At 38.2% G+C, this 22,036-nt stretch overlaps 1 protein-coding gene across 14 annotated transcripts in view; it reads right to left on the bottom strand.

Annotated features, from left to right (window-relative positions):
- Positions 1-22,036, bottom strand: part of LOC138765077 (TBC1 domain family member 22B-like) — a 209,502-nt gene that overhangs the window by 142,778 nt on the left and 44,688 nt on the right. For all 14 annotated transcript variants that reach the window (XM_069941761.1, XM_069941759.1, XM_069941765.1 and 11 more), the window contains one exon: positions 10,848-10,918. In XM_069941761.1, coding sequence (XP_069797862.1) covers positions 10,848-10,918 — 71 coding nt within the window. The remainder of the gene's footprint in view (positions 1-10,847; positions 10,919-22,036) is intronic.

Genomic DNA, 22,036 nt, shown 5'->3' on the forward strand with positions numbered 1-22,036 from the left:
TTATCCTTAACTTGTATACCCTCTCACTCATTCTGGAAAGGAGGGAATGGTAAAAATAGGTAAACCAACATAGTGGGACCAGAAATTCCACCAGGAAGCCCTGAAACAGGTTATCAGAATGTAATACATACAAGAAAAACAATCCTGGAAAGGCACTTCGATGCCCACAGGGAGTAACGCACATGCCACAAAGGCGATCAAAAGCTTCGAAGCGAGCCTAGCTCTCGATACCTGCACCAATGAAGCAATTAAACATATCCGAGTATTCACAAACACCTGTGAAGCCAAATGTTCTAAACATTATGGTGCCCTAAAATGAGGGGACTATAAAGTGTTGTAATTTCTACATGGTCAAACTGAAGTATATGAAAATAACTGAATAAAGTCTGTAATGTGCACTTTAAAACACGTGAATTGTTTGATTACAAATTTAAAACTGTGGAGCACAGGGGTAAATAAAGGAAAAAAAGTGTATTTGTCCCAAACATTGTGGAGGGTACTGTACGTTAAAATAATTTTGATTAGTGGCAAACTGCACAGAATTTTATTCATTCTCATTATTGACTATACCAGTTTTCACCATGTTCTGCTCTCCAAAAGAATATTCTCAGCTGTGCTCAACTCAATGCAATCTCTTAAATTTCAATTTCAAATTCTCTTTATATTCGCAAGTATCATTAATCTCGAGTGGACTACACCAATCTAAAAAAAAAGGACAAAAAGCACTGCATAGAAATTCAAAGAATAAAAGATAGTCATTGACCTTATACAGCCAAATAAATTAACTCAGCTAAATCTGCTTTAACTGGAGATGAAAGTAATTCACTGAAGTCAAGGTATAAAAGTTAATAAAGGAATCGCTGATGTGAATATGGAGAAATTATTTTAAAGGAACAATTTGGAGAATCCAAAATTTATGTAACAGAAGCTCAAGCTAGCTATATCCAACATAAATTGTGAAAGGCCTATTGTATCCTACAAAATTTAACTAAGAGGATTAATCATCAGAATCCCACCTTTCTGAATTCAGCGGAGCCTCAAACTGCAAGGCCCTTTTAAAAAATGTTTTACAGCAATCATGGGTCTCTTGTGAAATAAATGGGGCAGATCTTCAGCTCATGCCCCTTCTTAACTGGCCTTTGCAGTTTTACAGAAGAGCCATGAAACATTATGCATATTTTTTTAAAAAAGGCATGAAATTGCTTGCTGCCGTCAAAGTAAGTGATGAACAAACTTGTACCTCACAAATTAGTGTCTATCTTTCCCAGAATTCAGCATTTAAATCCTTCTGATCTAGTTCATATGCCCGTCACCCATACCAAAATAGCTTATATATAAAATAAAGATATGGTATTCAACATAACTGGTACTCAAGAAACTGAACACCATCACTTGATTGGATGGGATCTGGCTTACTATTTTTAATATTCACTTGTTCCACAATCAACATGGCATAAATGCAAGAGTGCACCAAGGCTTCTTTAAAACCAAGTCCCAGACCTTCAAATATTTTCTCCCAAGACAAGGGAAGTAATGACACAGGTGTATTACTGCCCATAAATTCCTCTTAACTCACATTGCACACTGCTGTCAGAATAGTGTTGATGCTTCCATCATATTGTCATAATCTGGCAACTTCTAAATCAATTGAAATAAGGTAAAACTGACCACAACTAGGACATTCTTGTTGCTTAGGTCCCAAGAATATTTTTAAAATATCTTTATGAAATTATGCACGGGGACTTTGTTGCAAACTTACACTGGAAAAAAAAAATGGGGTAATTTTAGAAATTTGATAAAGGTATCTCAAAATTCTATCAGTGATTGTAATCTCTCCTTTGTCTCTTGTTGCAAGCTGGAATACATCTCATCAGGTCCTGAAGATTTGTGCATCTTTAAATCTGCTAAGAAATCTAATGGGAATTTGATCCAGAATTCAACCGTCTCCCTTCCAGAATCCTTCACAACATTCTTCTCCATATTGAAAAGAAATAGGTATTGATTAAACACATCACCCAAGTCCTCCACCAGCTTACAAAGAATGTCATTTGGTTCTGTAGCGTGACGGAGAGCACTCAAGACCAGAGAGAGTACAACACATTTTTATTCAGTAAGAATAACACACAATAGTCCTTGGATTGAACTGGGTTTTGGTGGGGATCCAGAGTTTATATCTGGATATGAGGGGATGGAGTCAGTTCTTAGGACACCACATCAGTAGTGAATTCTCAGTTCACTACATTCATCCCTTCCTTTAGAATGAAGCCTGCAGGTGAAACAGAGAACATAGTACAGTCATAGAAAAAAAAATTACACTATTTACAAATTCAACCTGTCTGAAGGTCTGGAGATACAGCCAGAGTACCGTAGTGCAGGTGGGCTCTGGACTACCTGACTCTCCAGTGGTTCCATGACGTGGGGAATGGGTGATCTGGCTCTGGTTGAGGGGTGGCTGGAACCACTTCCTGAGTCGTCTCACCTGAGCCCCTTGGTGTTCCCTAGGGAACTTTGGGTAGGTCCTGGCTCCTTTGAGGTGATGGACCCTCAGTTCTTGTGGGTGCCAAGTCCCTGATCGAGACAGTTTCCTCCCTGCCATCCAGATATGCCATGTAGGTGTAAGCAGGTTGGCATGGAGTAGGTGCACTCTCTCTCTCGACCAGATTGGTTTTGCTCCTCCTCATGTGCTTTTGAAGCAGCACTGGTCCTGGTGCTGCAAGCCAAGCCAGGAGGTGCTCCCTGTCATTGACTTTCTCTTGAAAGAGAGCATCAGCTCATGAGGAGTCACATTGGTCACAGTGCAGAGTAGTGACCTAATGGAGTGGAACACCATGGCTAGGACATTATACCAGCCTGAGTCTGGAAGTCCTCTGGATCAGAGGGACAGTTTCATAGCCTTCCAAACCGTAGCATTCTCCTTCTCAACCTGTCTGTTCCCTCGGGGGTCGTAACTGGTCGTCCTGCTGGATGCAATGCCCCTTACCAGGAGGAACTGATGTAGTTTCTCACTCATGAATGATGATCCCCGGTCGCTATGGATATAGCCAGGATACCCGAACAAGGTGAAAATGGAGTCTAGATCCTTAATGACGGACGGTGTGGCAATTTCGTTCACCATGTCTGAAATACTAGCGAGGGGGTATGCTTCCAGGAGTGTAAAGCGATTAATGGTTTGGCTATAGTCAATTACTATTCTGAACTTTTCTTCCCCCCACTCCTTTACCAACCACCTGAGCTCTCCATGGGCTGGTACTGTGCTCAGTAATGTTCTCAACAAGCAGTCGCTGTGTCTCAGCCTTGATGAGTGCCTGGTCCTCTGTGCTGTAGCACCTTCTTTACATAGCAATTGGTCTGCAGTCGGCGTTCAGATTTGGGAACAGAGAAGGTGGATCTATATTCAGTGTGGAGAGACAAGAGGCATCAGAGTTTTGGGACTTTCTGTTCCAAACCGTAATGGGAGGAAGAGGACCAAAATACTCCAGGGTCACGTTTTTAAAGTGACACAAGAAGTCAAGACACAACAAAACCAGTGCACATAAATTCTTAAGTACATACATTCTGAACTTACAGAACTCCCCCTCCTGCAGAGATAAATGAAGCATACAATGTTCTTGAATATATACAGATTGCGTATGGGACGCTAAAAAAAATACGATAAATAGGATATATTTTAAGATTGAGTTTTTGGACTGTCTCTGCGTCTATGAAGCTCTCAGTTGAGCTAGAGTCAATTAAACATTTCAGTACATGTTCATTAATCCCTAACTTGATCGTGGAATTGTTCAATTGGTGTGGTATTTCCAGGTCCAACACCATCGCTGCCAGGACTTTGGCGATGCAGTCAGTTATTCCCCTCGCTGGGGTTGCTCCCCCCTTGCAGATTGTCGGGTGGGCAAGATGGTGGGGGCCACGAGGCACAGCAAGATGCCCATCCTCCCTCTTCTGTTGGTGCCGATTTTGAAAACCAGCAAGATGGCCACTGGGGTTTCCCATGTCATTGCTCTCACCACACAGCCCCATAGGAAGGCCATGGCGCACAACAATGGCATTGCGAGGTCGTGGGATTGGGGTTTGGACTCGCCTCAATCAGCCCAGCGGGGGCTGTGCACACTTTGGACCTCTCAGAGCTCCCTCTTGCCCTGCAGACTTTCACCCAGTGCCCTTTCTTACCACAACCGGAGTAGATGGAGTCTTTAGCAGGACATTGAGTTCTTGAATGCTGCTGCTGACCGCAGAAGAACATCCCTTGGTGCCGGAGGCCACCGCCATCAGGGCCGATGCCAGGTGTGAGGCCGCTCTAGGAACCACATCATCCTGGAGGGTTCCTTCCAGGTTATCAGCTCCAAGTTGGGCCATCTCCAGTGACTTGGCCTGCCACACATTGTCAGAGAGCAACTGCTGCCTAATGTACGTGGCCATCACGCCACCGACAAGAGCCACCCTGATTTACTCGTCTTCCCTTTCTCGGACCGTGTCATCTTCGTACCCGCAGTTCCTTGTGAGTGCTCGTAGGATGAGGACAAAATCTTCGATGGACTCACCAGGCCGCTGCTTCCGTTGTGAGAGCAGATACCTCACTAGGATGACATTTTGGGGCCTCATGTATCATGCCTTCAACCTTTGGATGGCCGACTCGGGAGTCTATAGTCCTTTAGGTCTGACGCACAAGGAGCACCAACCTCTTGAATTCATCCATGGAGTAGACAGTTTGTGTGGCCACCAATATGGAAGCACTCCAGCCAGTATGTGAATTCCTCCAGGGCCTCTGGGAACAGAGGATCAATTAGGAGCATCGCTGGCTTCAACAGAGCTTCCATCCTCTTCTTTATGAAATAAAATTGTAGCATGACTGAGAAGACTCAAGACCAGAGAGAGTAAAATTCAAAAGAATAACACACAATAGTCTTTGGACTGTACTGGGGTTTTGACAAGGATCCAGGGTTTATATCAGGATGTGCGAGGCCGAGGTCAGGGGAGGAGCCAGTCCTTCGGACATCAAATCAGTAGTGAATTTCCATTTCATTGAAGGTTCCCATTTAGCCCTGGACTTAATTCCTCTCTTCTCATTAATATAGATCAAATATAGATAATCCTACCCACAATTTCTACTAGCCCTCCCAATGACTGAGTGTTCCCTTACACCTATATATGTAGGGCCTGTCCAGCTTTTTTGTTTAAAATCCAATTTTTGATATCTGTTACCTAGTTTACGTACACTTGTTGGTTTTTCCTCATTTCATTACAGGGACTCATCCACCCTGAACTTCCACTATTTTTGTTTGGATGATGCCACCTAATCACATGTAGAATTACTGGATGAGACAAAAAAGTCTGCAGACACTGTGATTGTAATAAAAACACACCGAAATGCTGGAGGAACTCGGCTGGTCTTGCAGAATCCATAGGAGATAAATATATATGGCCAATGTGTCCGGCCGGAGTCCTTCTTCAATGAATAAGCAAAAAAAATTTTTTAAAAACTGGAAATCTCAGAACAGAGACAGTGCTGGCTGGCGAAGAGTCTAGACCAACAAAAAGGCATTAATTGGATACGAGAAGGTGAGAATTATTTTGTCTGTATGAAAGGAGACAAAAGGAAAAAGGGAGACAGACAGAGCTGGGGGTGAAGGGGAAGAAGGTGGGGGGGAGGGGTGTTGGGTGTTTAATGAAAGCCAGAGAAGTCAATATGGTGGATTTATATGGGTGAGGGCTGAGTTGATGGAGGTAGAGGAAAAGCCATGTTTTTTGAAGATTTTTTTTTAAATACGGATGCGGCTGCCTCATGTACACATGATGAGTTTATCGACTTCATCCACTTTGCCGCCAATTTGCACACCAACCTCAAATACATTTGGTCCCTTTCCTCAATCTCTCTGTCTCCATCTTGAGATTCAAATTCTTGATAGACATATTCTACAAACCTACCAACTCCCACAGCTACCTCTTCACACCCTGATCCCTGTAAGGATTCCATTCCATTCTCTCATCTTCTCTGTTCCCATTGCATCTGCACTCAGGATGAGGACTTTCATGCCAGATCATCAGAGATGTCCTCCTTCTTCAAAGAACGTGGCTTTCCCTCTCAGCCCTTACCCACATATCTGTCCTGGCCCCCACTGCCCCCACATGCAACAAGGACAGGATTCCTCTGGTCTTCACCTACAACCCCACCAGCCTCCTCATCCAACACATCCTCCCTGCCATTCCACAACTCTTAAAAGGTAATGAGAATGATGTGCCTATTTGTCAGTGTATAATTAGAACTGTTAAATGCAAGTTTCACTGAAATTAATGAGGGTAATATCTGATCCATGTTTGAAATACTTATGGAATACAAAAATATACTCACTTTCATGGGGAATTAAAATGGTAAAGATACTTCTGGTTCACACTTCAGTTACAACACAACATTATGCCCTCTAATCCAACAATATAATACAATTTTCAAATCTCAAACTCTAAAGGTATAGCCAATGGAATAATAACCATGATTCACATACACTAAAAGTTCTTCACTTTCTTTAAAGAACGGAATTAAATTTATCAGTTTACTCATCCAGAAGGCCTTGAAGAAGTCAACACAACAAAGATTCTTGATTAGGGTGTCAAGATTATAGGGAGAAAGCAGAAGAGAAGAAAAATATTTCAGGTGCAATTCGAATGGCAGAATTGAATTGATCAGCTAAATAGCTTAGATCTATTCCTAGGTCTCATTTTCAAATGTACAGAGAATTGCTTTTCACAAATACATGTTCATAAAATATTTCACAATCCTGCATCCTTAACCACATTAAATGAATACGATGAATCTAGAACCAATCTTAAGCACTGACTGAAATAGCTCAAAGTGATACAAGTTTCATGTGAAATTTTAATGAACTTTTCATGAACTTATTATACAAGTTCAAAGGGAGTCCAACAATAATCAGCCTCCAGAATTCCTTCCATTATTTTTCTTTTGCCCAGCCACAAACTGGTGATTAGAGAAATGCAAATGAGCTCACTTTCTATTTCATGTTAAAACCTCTCCTCACAAAATACAAACTCATAAGCAATAAGCTGCATGTCCACGTCAGTAAGAAAATATCCTTAAGCATCCTGCAAAGATGTTGAACACAAATTCTTTTCTTTTGCCCCACTTCCATGGTTTACAAAAAAGACATCTGCACTTTTCATTTTTTGATAAGCAAACAAGAATATTACTGAGCAAGTTAGTTGTAAGAAGGAGCGTGGTGAAAGAAATAATTCTGGAAAAGTGTATCTTCTTCATTGTATAATAAACAGAGACAAAATTCCCCAACAAGGAACACTAGCTGTCTAAAAGTCAACAATAAAGTGGTTAGCCCAAGTTAAACATCAATAAATAACTTAGTTCTTTTATTACTTACAAAAAGCTGATCCATTCATGGCCAGTATTTTTTTTTATTTTTCACACTATGAACCATACTGACCTAAATACACATATTTCCTTCTTGAATATACAGTCATTTTTTCCCCTTTAACCCCCTTCCTCCCCTCCCTCCTTCAACCCCCCCTTCCCTACCCACTCAACATTCAACATATATGATACATTAAACAATGTCATCACACAATGAAAATAAACAAGAAATTTGTGTCATCTACTTTTACATACTGGGTCAGTTCATTTTGTCATCTTCTCCTTCTGTCATTTTAGGTAGTGGAGGTCCGCTGTAGAACTTCTCTGTTGTGTTCCATGTACGGTTCCCAAATTTGTTCGAATACTGTGATGTTATTTTTATTTTTTCCAATGGAATAATTTATTCATTTCTATGTACCATTGCTGTATTCTCAGGCTATCTTCTAATTTCCAAGTTGACATAATACATTTTTTTGCTACAGCTAAGGCTATCATAATAAATCTTTTTTTTTGTGCTTCATCCAGTTTGAGGCCTAATTCCTTACTTCATATATTACTTAGAAGAAATATCTCTGGATTTTTTGGTATGTTGCTTTTTGTGATTTTATTTAATACCTGATTTAGATCTTCCCAAAACTTTTCCACTTTCTCACAAGCCCAAATTGCATGTACTGTTGTTCCTGTTTCCTTCTTACAGCGAAAACAACTGTTTTTATTTAACTTTTGGGGCATGGTGTATAGCTTGTGTAACCAATTATATCGTATCATGCGTAACCTCGTGTTTATTGTATTTCTCATAGTTCCGGAGCATAGCTTTTCCCATGTTTCATTCTTTATCTTTATGTTTAGATCTTGTTCCCATTTTTGTTTGGGTTCACAGCTTGTTTCCTCGTTCTCTTTCTCTTGCAGTTTGATGTACATGTTTGTTATAAATACTTTAATTATTGTGTCTGTAATCACATATTCAAAATTGCTTCCTTCTGGTAACCTCAGCCTGCTTCCCAATTTGTCCTTCAAGTAGGTTTTCAGTTGGTGGTATGCAAACATTGTACCGTGAGTTATACCATATTTGTACTTCATTTGTTCAAAAGATAATTTTTTTTCCAAAAAACAATTTTCTATTCTTTTGATCCCTTTTCTCTCCCATTCTCTAAAGGAAAGGTTATCTATTGTGAAAGGGATTAGTTGATTTTGTGTCAATATTAATTTTGGTAGTTGATCATTTGTTTTATTCCTTTCTATGTGAATCTTCTTCCAAATGTTGAGCAGATGGTGCAGCACTGGTGAATTCCTATGTTGCACCAGCTTTTCATCCCACATATAGTATATGTTCAGGTACCTTCTCCCCTATTTTATCTCGCTCTAATCTGGTCCAATCTGGTTTTTACCTTGTTTGATATTTTGATGACAAATTTGATATTGCATTGTGCATTAAAGTTGCTGTCTTATTACCATAAAATCCACCTTGCTTTATAATGCTCCTTATTAGATTGTTTTCTTCATACTTATCTGTTACATTTCATATAACATCTTTATAATGAAGGGCAGCTATCGCATTAGGCTTCAAATTCCCGAATCCCATCTTTACATGCCAAAGCTTGAATAACCATGAAACATAGGTTTTAAGTTCCAGTTTGCTTATTACCATCATTCAATTGTAAAGTACAACTGGACAAAACTGAATTTTTGGTCTCTTGGTTTAAAAACATGCCCACATATTTACAAACAATTTATATGTGGTACATAAATAAAAATATTGTTAAATAATAGCAAGTTTTTGGAGGGATTGTATGAGCAGTTCATCAGTCTCACTGCCCATGGGAAGAAGCTGTTTCTCAACCTGTTTCTGGCTCTGATACTTCTGTATTTGGAAGATGCAATGTGCAGGTGGCAGGGGTCCTTCATAATTTTGCAAGCCTTCTTCAATGATCCTGGTAGATCATTGGGGTACTGTGGATTCACCTCTGATGCAATGCTCTAAAGCAGGGTGCCCAAACTTTTAAGACCATCGACCCCTTCAGGGACTACATGGTCCCTCAATGACCTCCTGGCGTGAAATTCCGGTGCTTGGGGTGGTGGGGGGGGGGTTGTGGGGGTGACTGGACTGGTCAGGGGGGGGAGGTTGGACGTGGGGTGGTGAAGGCTGACGGGGGGGGGGGGGGGGGGGGGGGGGCAAGTTGGTGTGGAGGTGCCATTTCAAATCAACCACCCCCCCCCTCACAGACTTTATTCACACCCCCCCCCCTTTCAACTCCCTGGCACTCATTGACCCCTCTGGGGTCAATATCGACCACATTGGAGATCCCTACTTTACAGCAACCATACCACACTGTGATGCAGCGGCCAGAACGCTCTCAATAAAGCTTCTGTAGAAAGTCAACAGGATGGTGGCAGGTAGCCTTGCCAACTCAGTCTTCTTAGGAATTGCAGTTGCTGTTGTGCCTTCCTGACAAGTGATGAGATCTTGTGTGTCCAAGATAGGTCACTACTTGCATGGACTTAATTAAAAACTTAAGTATTTATTCATTCATCCCTCTGTTTAATAGCAATGTAATTAGCCATGTGCAATATTAGTTTCTTGTTTAAAGAACATTTTTTTTTCCACAGAATAAAACAGTTTGCAATTTCCTATAGATTTAGCCATTGTTGAAAATCTAATTTCCTTCTGCTAATTTAACCCCATTTTATGGCAAAAAAAAAACTGGAAAAATCATGGAAAATTGTGCTTTCAATTGAAAATGCACTTTGAAAAAGCTTTTATAAGTTTAAAAATGTGCCACAATTTACTGACTTAGCTTTCTTTTCGATGTTCAACTATGTTTTTTTTTTGCTGAAGTCAATGACTCTTTCTCAAATGTCAGATTTAAAACCTGAGCCCAGCAGAAAAATATAATGACCATTGACGTTCCTGTCCTCAAGGTATTATTTGACAGACAGACTGGTGTTACAACAATGACCTCTAGTGTTCAAATTCAAGATAAATTCCTTCATTTAACTTTTTAATAGCAGTTTCAACTGATTGCACATTATAGTACATTTTTTGAAATTAAAATCTGTAAAACAGAATTTTTACACCATCTAAGAATACTCACTTTCTCCTTTCTGCAGTGTTATGCATCTATAGCTACCAATTTATTGGACATGCTCACCTTTGTTCAACCTATTTTTTTTTGTTAATTCTCAAAATGACCAAGTAGCTCGGAGGGCCAGATTTTATGACCAACCTCTGAATGTTCACATAGTTTAAATTAACTTCATGCTCCTTAACCAAGAATTTCCAGGTTTAAGGAAGATTCACCAGGTGCATGTTCCCCTCGCGCATTTCATCAAACAAGACCATCTTAAGGTGTAAAACTCTTCATAAAATTCTAAATTACTGACTGTCAGAGATCAGACACTTGACTCTACTTTTAAAAATGTAATCTCTTTATTTTGTTCTTTCCATTAGTATACAAATTAAAATCCTGCTTACCGACAAAAGTCTCCATGTAACAGAGCGAACATCTCGTGGTACACCAGACCAGCTGTACTTCCTCAGTTCTTCTGTTAAAACAAGAGTGAACAAAAGAAATTAAACTTTAATTTCATATCAATTCCCTTTCACGATTCAAATGGTGATAAACTAAAATAGGTGTGGCAAATTAGAAGCCCAAAAACACTAAAGCCAGTTATCCTGGAAATTAGTCGAATGTTTCACTTTCCTATACAAAATGCATTTAATCTGGCCAACTTCAAGTCTTCTGTTCCACTGTACTGGAAAAAAAATAAAGCACAAATCACCAAAGATATGTTTAAGTTTTTTTCTCAACAATAAACATTTCATTTGCTATTGTTTCAAATTGCACCAGGTACCACTGATATAAAGGGGTCTTGATTTGTGCAAATTTTCACGTCTTCTGCCAACTTGAGGGGAGAAACAAGGCTTGGTCATATGAGAAATGCCATTACTCGGATGGAGAGTGGGTTGTTTGTTGCCCCATGAGTTTTTGCAACACATTCTTTTAAATTATATCCTTGAATGCATAATCTGATGCTTATTTTTTCCAGTCCTACTCAATATCCAGACACAAGCTGTCATTCACAAATTTGTTTTAATTTTCCAATTATAATAGGTCTAATATGAACATTTCCAAATTATGGACTTGTTTGTACTTTAGTCTTTTAACTAGTGCAAGCAAATGTAACTGGATAACTTCAAGAAAAGCTCTTCATTTGTTTTACACCAGAATCCCTCAAAGCATATCACATGCTCTGGATTACATTTTAAAATTATCATGCAAACAGGAAGTACAAACTCCATTTACTCATGAGGAGGAAAAGGACAGCGTTTCTGGTGACCAGCAAGCCACTTTGTGGCCTCTTTTAATTAGGCTGTTCCTTTCAGAATGGTTCCAGGTCCAGTCTTCCTCCATGGGCGAGCGTGATTGGCCAGGTCCAGCAGAGGACAGAATGGCTTTGATGGCCAATGAGAACCTGCCTCAATGGATGTTCAAGACGTCAGATGTTTACAAATGTCTTTGATGTCAACAAAAATTCAAAAACTAAGAAACATTAAACAGAACCAGATAAACAATTGAATAAATTTAAACCAACAATTAAGCCAAATTAAATGATCTACTTACCAGTCCCCAGTAGCCATTTATTCTCATTCATTTTTAATTATATTTATGCCAGGTTAATTTGGCATGGATTCAACTGGCAGCTCCCATGAGGAGCTCATTGATGCAGTTTGAATAATAGAGTCCATATTTAAATGAGGTCCATGCTGCATTTGAAAAGGCCCCAAGTTATTCCCCAAGACAAGAATTTAAAAGCTGGCAGTTCCGAGCAGAGCTGCTGGGATTTAAGTGGGAGACTTAAGAATTAAGAAAAAGAATCAAGTTTTAGAGTAACCAATAAAAGATATTTTATTAAACTTTAGCAATGTAAAATTTGAATAACTATGCTCTAAGTTGCAAGAAACAAGACAAGAGAATTAATTTTGAGTAAAGGGGACCAATACATCTATCTTACAGTACATTTTTGCAGTCATTGCAAATACTGAGACTCCTGATTACACCCACTTTGTTTCTGGGTGTGTAGTATTTTTTGATAATTTATCTAATGCAAATCAGTTCTATATTTGTTTTTAAAAAGTGATACAGCCTTCCTCCAGCAGTTAAGGAGAATCAACAGAATTTTTTTTAAACATCTTGGTCTCTGTATCCAGGTCTTGAAGTTCTAGCCATTTTAAATATTCATTCAAATGATTTATGTGGTTTTACTAGGTACTTTTTTTTTTAAAAAAAAAGCAAATTTATGCAATGCCCAACACATCAGCCACATATAACTTGAAGCAAAATTATTCCAACCAATCTGGCTGTGGATAATTCCCATAAATCAAAAGATCTCCACAATTCATACTAAGCTTAAGAAACATTTCAGATATTTGGTCAGTTTCTTGTATTGATGAATCACATATTCAAGCATTTAATTTCAATAGCATGAGGCTTATACCTGGTAATAGCCCACTAAATGATAAAATAGCAGGATACGTGTGTACCCAATTTTAACATGGTACACCTAATATCTTGTTTGCCTTTTTGCAAAATATAGCCGGTGAACCCATGAGATAGTTTCCAAGTAATAATAAAGGCAACAGCAAAACTCACTGTGTGCTCTCATTCCAAAATTGTGGATGTAGCAAAAATGAAAACTTTCTTTGGAGTTAAATTACCAACCTCCTAATTCCCAATATAATATATAAAATGAGGTCATGCTATTTGATATTGTTCTTTCCAATGCTGTTGTTGCATACCATGACAAAGAAGATGGAATTATCCTTAGATACAAGACTGACTGCTCTTTTCCATTGAAGGACACTTTCAATAAAAACTAAAATACGAGATGCCACCTCAGGAGACTTCCACGTTGCTGCCTGGCATTCAGTGCAAGTTCAGGACTTGATAATCAGAAACTTTTGGACAAAGAATATACATACCAACCTGCACCAAATGCCCCACACACAAAACCAATCAGCCTTGTGATCATCAGCATGGATGAGTTTACAGAACTTTGCACCATTCACTCAAGACCAATCAACATCCATGACAAAATTTACAAAAATATAACAAAATCCATATCTGCTTTTGAAAGATTGAGAAATCGGAGAACAAAAGCAGCCCAAAAGGCCACTTTAAAGGTGCATTGCACTGTTATTATTACTTGCTTTACTTCATGCTTGTAAACCATGTATGGATGCCAGATAGCTTAACCACTTCTAATATGACCTGACTACACAGAAAACTTCACATCAAGTGACAAGGTTCTGGACCTGACTACACAGAAAACTTCACAAGGTTCTGGACCCACAGATTCTGTCCCAGACAAACCTCCCCAGCACTGTTGAAAGAATCACAGATCAGATGGGAAGGTACGTTGAAAGACAAGACACCATACCAGCTGCATTATAGAGGACTGAGTCAAACAGTGGACCGAAAAAAGAGACTCAAAGATTCTTGGTACATCCCTGAAGTGTTTCATCACTTACACGTAGCCCTGGGAATTAGCATTGGCTTGGCGGGTTTGACATACCCAGAGTGCTCATTTTTAAGAGAAAGCTAGAATGGAGGAAAGACTGAGCAAAAGAGCATTTTAAAAATCTTCATCCTCACACCTCTGTTACGGTGTGAAATAAAATTTTGATCCCAGATTGGTTGAATCAGCCACCTCAAGAACAAGAGGAACAACAACATATGAGGGAGAAAGCACTTCAAAAAGAATAAAATGAGAAAAGAGCATTCACTAACATATTGCAATGTTTCATAATTATACAAATCTGGAACCTCCACAGATCGATAAAATGGTTCTCATTCAAATTAAAGAGGTTTCAAAATATGATCTGAAAACATTAATGCTCATTAGTTCAAATGTTCCTCAATTGGACCCCCCCCCCCAAAAAAAAACTATTGTGCATCGAAAGGTGATAAGCACAGGCATTTAATTGGATTCAAAAATCGATCCCTTATTCGTGTTCAAGGGATTCATTGGCTCTGAAATCAGCTATTTTTGTTAATGCAAAAGAGGTAATACCATCCATTTCACAAAATCTCCAGGTTGTCTGATGCAAATTGAACATTAATATACAAAGTCTTTAATTTATTTGCTTCTTTTATCTTTGATACTGCCTGGTTTACATCAGAATATTACAGCTGATTTAATATCACAATAAGTACATCTGTTCCCATCATGGTTTCCATATGGTGAAATAATAGTCACTTAGTTGGTGACTTTCTTGAATTTTGTAGAGAATTAACATATTACAAGATATGCTAGTCATTCAGTTCCAAAATTATTTTTAAACAAATATCTTAAACTGATTGATCTTACAGTATTAACATGTATCAACAATACCAAATACTATCTGCACTGAATCCAGCCACTACCGTATTGACCTACTGAAGAAAAATGACTAAATCTCACATACTTAAATCCCTATGCTAGAGGTGCTCTGTGATTAGTAAAGGATTACTTAAGGTGATATACAAGTGGAAAGAAAAAGTTTGAATACCATTGTTTTAATCATACCTAATTGACTCGTTATGTGCACGGTTTCATCTATAGGAAATGGGCCCAATTACTATTTTTCTCAAGTTTATTTCAGTAACAATTGTGTCTTGAAGCAATGGTTCTCAACCTACCCTTCCCACTCACATACCACCTTAAGCAACCCTTACTAATCACAGAGCACTTCTGGCATAGGGATTACTTAAAGTGGTATGTGAGTGGAAAGAAAAGGTTTGAAAACCACTGCTCTAGAGTGACCAAAGGGCCATGTTCTGATGATTTGATATGTATGACCACAAGCCTCTTCTGTTTTAATGTACAATCAGAACGGCAAGATTGGAATTCTGTCTTGTTATCAAACTTCAAACTCAGAATTACATTGTATCCAGATCATCCCGAAAATGTTTATTCAAGCTTTGTACAGTCATTCACATTTGGAACCAACACAATTGGATTTTTGGTCCTTTGCCCACATCACTACAGTAATCAATTTTTCACATCGGCAAACTGTTAACCTGGCATGTGAAAGACCCATTTTGAAATACCAATGGGGCCGTTCAAGAAAAAGTGATTCCATCCACCCTTTCACATTACCAACCCGGTATCGTGGAGCTAAGGGGAGCCCAACTTCCAGCTGTGACGTCCTGACTGACCTATTACCTACTCGCAAGAATGCTTTGTTCTATAAGGAGATTACCCACACCTCACTCCAGCCTCTCTCTCTCCAGGTGGGGGGTGAGGGGGGGGGGGGTGTTATGTGTGAGAAAACAGATTTGATGGATCTCAAAAGCAAGGACTCTGAATGCACTTTTGTAGTAAATGATTTTATTTACAAAAGACGCATGGAAAAATGGTCATGGGGATAACATACATACATGCGCAAAGTTTATAGTGAGTGTGGGGAAAGTGGTAGCAGGAATAAAATACATACAAGCATGGGAAAGTCTAACAATGAACCTAACCCAAGATTTGACACTAGGTCTGTCAGATTGTGAGGGTAATCATAAAGCACAAAGATTTGAGCAAGCTGGTCTGTGGATTTGTCCTCAGTTTGAATAGTCTGAAGCCCTCCACCCCATTCCCCCACCAACAGCCCATCACCAGCCCCCAATGATAGGTAGTGGTGATTAGAAGGGGACTACTTAAGGTGGTGTGCATTTGGAAAGAAAAATGTTGAAATCCACTTCTATAGATCAATACTTCTAGTAGATTTTCCCATGCTCTTTTACAAATTGTGTGCATACGTTTTATTAAATTGTGCTCCTTTATGCATTGTGCGCATAATGTTTTATTCCCACTATGATTTTCCCATGCTCTTCTATTAATTGTTGTGTGTTAATAAAATGAATGTTTGATTGCAAACCCTTGTATTCAGACTTGTCACTCACATACTTGACACTTTCTCAACACAATGACCAGGGTGGGGACCGACAGCTTTATTGTTGCCGTTATTCACCATTATCACCCTGATTTCAACCTGGCATACAAGACCGGGGGAATATTTTTAAGCCATTTTTTGGGAAAAACAAATGGGTGTAACATGCAGTCAAATATGGCTCGCTGTGTAAAAAGATGCATTGACCCAGAAAAATGTTCTCTTTGTTCATTTCAATAAGAATGAGCATGTTGCAGACACTTCATACAGAGAAGCTGTGTAAAAAATATTTTTTTGCTCTTTCCTGTCCCTCTCTCTTTAAGAACAACCCACACACCCAAGAACGTCATCAGCATGTCACTAATGGAACCCGGAATACCAGGTTGCCTGTTCACATTGGAAGCCAATTTGAAACGAGTCGACAATGATACTCCCTCCCTTGGCTTTGGAGCCTGAATACGAGCCTATGAGCATTCACACTGGCACGTGAACTGGCAAATTGTTGGTTAATTATTGGGTTCAAATGTAAGCCATATTTTGTCAAACCTATTGAACATGAAAATAGGATCCATCTATTCATCTTTTATCCATTTAACATACAGGAGACTTGAGGTTTTAAAGAACATGCTCATCATTTCCACTGATCTAAATTTTGCAAACTCCATGCCAGAGAGCAATGCTTTTTTTTTTTAAATAATGCCATACACTTTACAATAAAGAAAGCTGAAATGGACGAAAGATAAGTCATGTTTAAACAACACTGAATCTCCTGAAAAGCAAGAAAAGCGATACAGTGGGTTTGATTTTCAAAAGAATATGAAAAGGGCCCTAACAAGTAAAAGGAGACAGGAAAATGATCAGGAATACATTAAATGATAGCTTCAAATGTGAGGAATTTCAGGTTACTGCAAAAATGAAAAGTGGAACCGTTCTGGGATTTTGCTGGGATTACAATTGCTAACGAACAAAAATGACACAAACATTGGAGGTACTGCGGCGGCTCACAAGACAGGCGAACCAGCCCCGCTTGTAAGCCATGCGGCAGGGCAGCCAGCCAAAATGGCGCCATCGGGGTTTTCCCTTCCTTCCAGCTCGGGGCTCAGAAACCTGTGCTTGGGGACCACGTGACACCCGGGTGACGTCAGCACCCTCCAGCGCGGTTCTCAGCCAGGTCCGGGCTGGGAGTACAAGTGCAACCCAGCAGCCTGCAATAAACTAGTCTGCTCAGTGAGGTCAACCCGTCTGGCCGCTACAGTACCAAGTTAAAGTAATCAAATAATGCTAAGTTAGGCAATACAGGCATAAAGATTGAAATTTTTCAAATACCAGGAGACAACCAGGATTCTAGAAAAGGTAGATTGTGAGTTTATATTAAATAAAACTGTGTCTTGGTTTTGAGTGGACACTTGACACAATTTGGAATGTTAAGAAACAAAATAAACTAGACAATACTAACACACAAATTAGTAAAGTAGTAGAAAAATAAATGGATAAGGATACAAATGTATGCAGTCCAAAGCACTAAGGCTCCTTACTAGAAGTACAGATTTTCTAAAATTTATACAGATTCTTACAGCTAGCAACTATTGGATTATTATACATTTTATCAAATGCTGTGAATATTTTGGAGGGAGAAGAACATGAATCATCTGGATATCATCTAAATATGGCTTTTGTCTCTACTAAGAGATCATTATAAATTTCTTTTAAATAATGAAGTGGTTCAGTGCAATTGATATGCAGTTTTTTTTTTCTTTCCCACATGAAATGAATTCACAAAGAAATGTCAATACAAAGTGGAAACAAATAAATTAATGTTGGAGACATCTTTTGGTAAAGAATGTGGAACTTGCTGACTGTAGAGAAGCTGAAGCAGACAATGCTGACACATGTATGGGAAGGTTTTGCGCATGCATGAGCAAAAGGCAAACAGAGGATTGAGGATGAAGGAAGACACTGAGTAAAAGGATTCAGGTAGCGAATAAAAAAAATGGCAGAGATTGATTACACTGAACAATCTATTTGTGTAATGTATCAGATATACACTCCTATTTTCCAAAATAATCCAAAATTTATCATGTGCTACACAGTAAAAATATGATCTCGTTGATTAGACCTGGTAATGTTTGAAACATTCAATGCCATCAAAATAATAATCAGTACAACAGGTTACAGTATTAATAGAATTTTAGAAAAGGGGAGTTAAATCAATTGGTTATTTAATGAAATCTCTTGTGATCTATGAACCTATTTGTGTCATGAACTCAAAGACTGCAAAATAATTTTATTTTACCTAAACCCTTTTTCCAGTTAATATCCTACTAATTTTAGTTTCAACTTAAAATAATTCTGTAGAATTCTACTTGATATGGAGGTGGTAAATTCCATCTTTTTCATGCATATATCTTCTCTTAAATAGTTCTAATGTGACTCAATCATGTACAATTTTTACATTTCAATATCATTCCATTCCATAATTTCAAGCAGAAAGGCAAAACATGCAAACAGTACTCAATAATTAGCTTTGAATATTTCTCAAAATGGACTGTTTAAATTCAAAGTATTAATGGCAAAGACATATCAATTGTGTTCTGTCAGCATGCTAACACCATCTTGTGTCACAAAAGAGAACTATGGTTTCTTTACAAACGAGCAACATCTGAGAAATAGTTTATTATTGAAATTATCATATCTGCAACAGCAGATTTAATTCAAAACCCTGAAATAAACTCAAAATCAATTCAAGAGCAAGTGAGAATTGGGTTCCTTGATAATTTTTGTACCCATCAATCTTAGTCATAATGCTCACAGGAGCCAGTCATTCTTGACAAGTTTGGATTCAGTCATCCATGTGTCTGATTAGATTTAAGTAATTGAATCATGAAACTAATACAGTTGAAGAGTAACAGCTGTGCAACGCCAAGCAATATCCCCAAAGTAAAACTCATCAAATCTCGCATTGCCTATCCACAGAGAAATATTTTGACGTTCAATTAAAATCATACCTTAATTTGGAAAATAAAATTGTTGTTCTTGAAAAGTACTTTATGTCTTTTGGTAAGCCTTTGATTCAGGTATTGAATGGCAACAGCACAGAATTATGGAGTTTTGAGAATTAATTTTGTTTTAACTATGTCAAATTGGAATATAGTGCAAGAACTGGAAGCTGCTGACAACAATAAAAACTGAAATAGTTTAATGTTCAATAACTTATTTTAAAACCAGGTTAATTTTCAAAATGCAAAATCTCACTTTGAGCCTGCAATGAAGTAAAATTAAAAAAGTCTTAACCAGAATACTGAAAGATTTCACTCTATCACAGTTTTCAATTACAGCACAGATAATTAATCTGTTGCCCTTTCTGGTATACGTTAAATGTAAAATATACACAATAAACTCTGCTATTGAAATGTGCAATTTTCACCTGAACAATTATTTTTAAAAAGCTGTATTCGTCAATTAAAAATTTCCTCTGTTAACTTACCAAAAGTTTTAACAAGTTTAGTTAAAAGTGTTGATTTTGTCTTGGTGGTTTTGCAGACCATTCTCAGGAGTAAACAGAAACTAATAAAACATCAGATCACCAAAACAAAAACCAAAATGTCAGAAATATTCCAGGAAAAAAAAATATAGAAAAAAAAATCAATCTTTTTTTTTATTGGTTTTTATAGGAAATACATTGCAACGAAGTAAACAAAACTGAAAATAGAGTAGAGATATTAATATAAAACTTAAAACAGTATAAACTCCATTCCCCCTCCACTGCAATGGGTTAAAATGGAAAAAAAAATCAAAAGTATTGAATAATAAAAACCTAATCTGTTCTAATAAAAATCTAACAAGAAAAGAGCTGAACAGCTTATCCTGTTCAGCTTATATTTTGTAGTTTTTGGTTCCTACCATAAATCAAAACAAAACAAAGGTAAAACGAAATCTCATCTGGAAGAGTAGATACATCTCATCACTTTGGAAACATTTACATCAAATGAAAATATGACATAACAGGTCACCATATATCATCAAATTTCATCGTTGAATCAAATACATTTTTTTCTAAACTTAAACAAGACTAATATGAGAAAACCATTGAAACACTGTTGGAAGTCTAGAGTCTTTTCATTTGGATAGCTTATCTAGCTAACAATGTAGAGAAGATCACAACCTGTTGAACAGGAACAGAAAAACTCCATATGTCTGGGTCAGTAACCCCAAAAAGAGCAGTTATTGGATTGGGTCGTAGCTCTACCTACAGCATAGTTGTAAAATAGAAAACTATTTGAAAGAAATTTTTAATAAGGATTTAATAAGACCAATGTAGCATATGTGTCAATGCAGCAATTTCAGATTTGTATCTGTCACAAATAGGGTTAATATTAGAAAAAAAATACTAGCCAATTTATCTTTGGATATGTGAACGTGATGCACCACTTTGAATTGAATTAATGAATGTCAGAAGAGGTATTTACCAGTTTCAAAATCTTATCCCATAGATCTTCAGATAAGGGTCTTGCAACTTCTAGTTCCCATGCCTTTTTAATCTTATCATGAAGTACTGGACTTAATTTTAATAGTCTATCACATATAATTCCAATTAAACTTTTCCCGAGAGGGATTCAATTGAAAAATATTATCAACTAAATCTGATGGATATACAAATGGAAAATCCAGCAAGATAGTATTTAAGAAGTTTCTAATCTTAAAAATTGAGAATTTGGTACATCATATTTACTTGCAAACCGTTCACAGGACATTAAATAACCTTCTTTAAATTTACAAAAAAAAAATTTGATTTTCCATTTAGAGAAAATACTAATCAATTAGTAGCTTTTTTTCACTGGCATCCCAGTTAATTGGCCACTCAGTGTCCCAGTTAAAGAAGCTGTTTTTGCTATTCCCACTGGGCCACTTCATGCTTTCATACTGACCACAAGTCATACCTGGGAATAGAAGAGTACCTTCTATTCAGAAATGTCCCATGTGACATAGCACACAACTGCAGGAATTGACATCATCATCTTCTAAACAATGGTGAACATCAGACATCACTTTGGACATCCTGAAAATGTGTGAATCTATCACCAGTCAGGCCATATCAGCAAGTTGGTTCAAACAATGGAGGACCCTAATCAAATCCATTTTATTGATATATTGCGGATTAACAGGGAGGGATTTGAGGAGGAGAGTTGGGCTGTGCTGAGAAACCACAGAAGAAAAAGCCTGATAACAATGCAGTATTTTGAAAAGGTACATAGTAGCAGAAGTATGTGGAAGCAGGAGAGACCTCGAAGAGCAGTGTTCTGGAGTGAAGTCCTGGAAAAATATGATGATTTGTGGCATGAGAATCTTAGAATGTGTTGAGGTACTTTTGATTTTATTGCAGGGATCTTCGAGCTGAGGCGAAAGATTACCAACTGCCGAAAGCCTCTGGAACCTTGGATCAGACTTGCAATAGCTTTGTGATGGCATGCCACTTCTGTGAGTATCATTCCATCTGTTCGGTGTGGGTATCCCACTGCATTCATGGTGGTGAGGCAAGTGACATACACAATGAAAAAGCTCCTCGCGGAACGTTTCATTGAGTTGCCGAGTGGAGATCTTCAGGGATGGGTTCATGAGGTTGTGCAGCAGCCCCCTCACTGGGCTGCAGGTTGGATACCAGGGAGAGGGGCTCAGCTTGTTTGCTGGTGCCTCGGGTATTATATGCCTGATTGAAATAAGGCCAGTTCAAACAGTCCTTCCCA

This window comes from Narcine bancroftii, chromosome 5, assembly GCF_036971445.1.
Source record: "Narcine bancroftii isolate sNarBan1 chromosome 5, sNarBan1.hap1, whole genome shotgun sequence".
Taxonomy (NCBI): Eukaryota; Metazoa; Chordata; class Chondrichthyes; order Torpediniformes; family Narcinidae; genus Narcine; species Narcine bancroftii.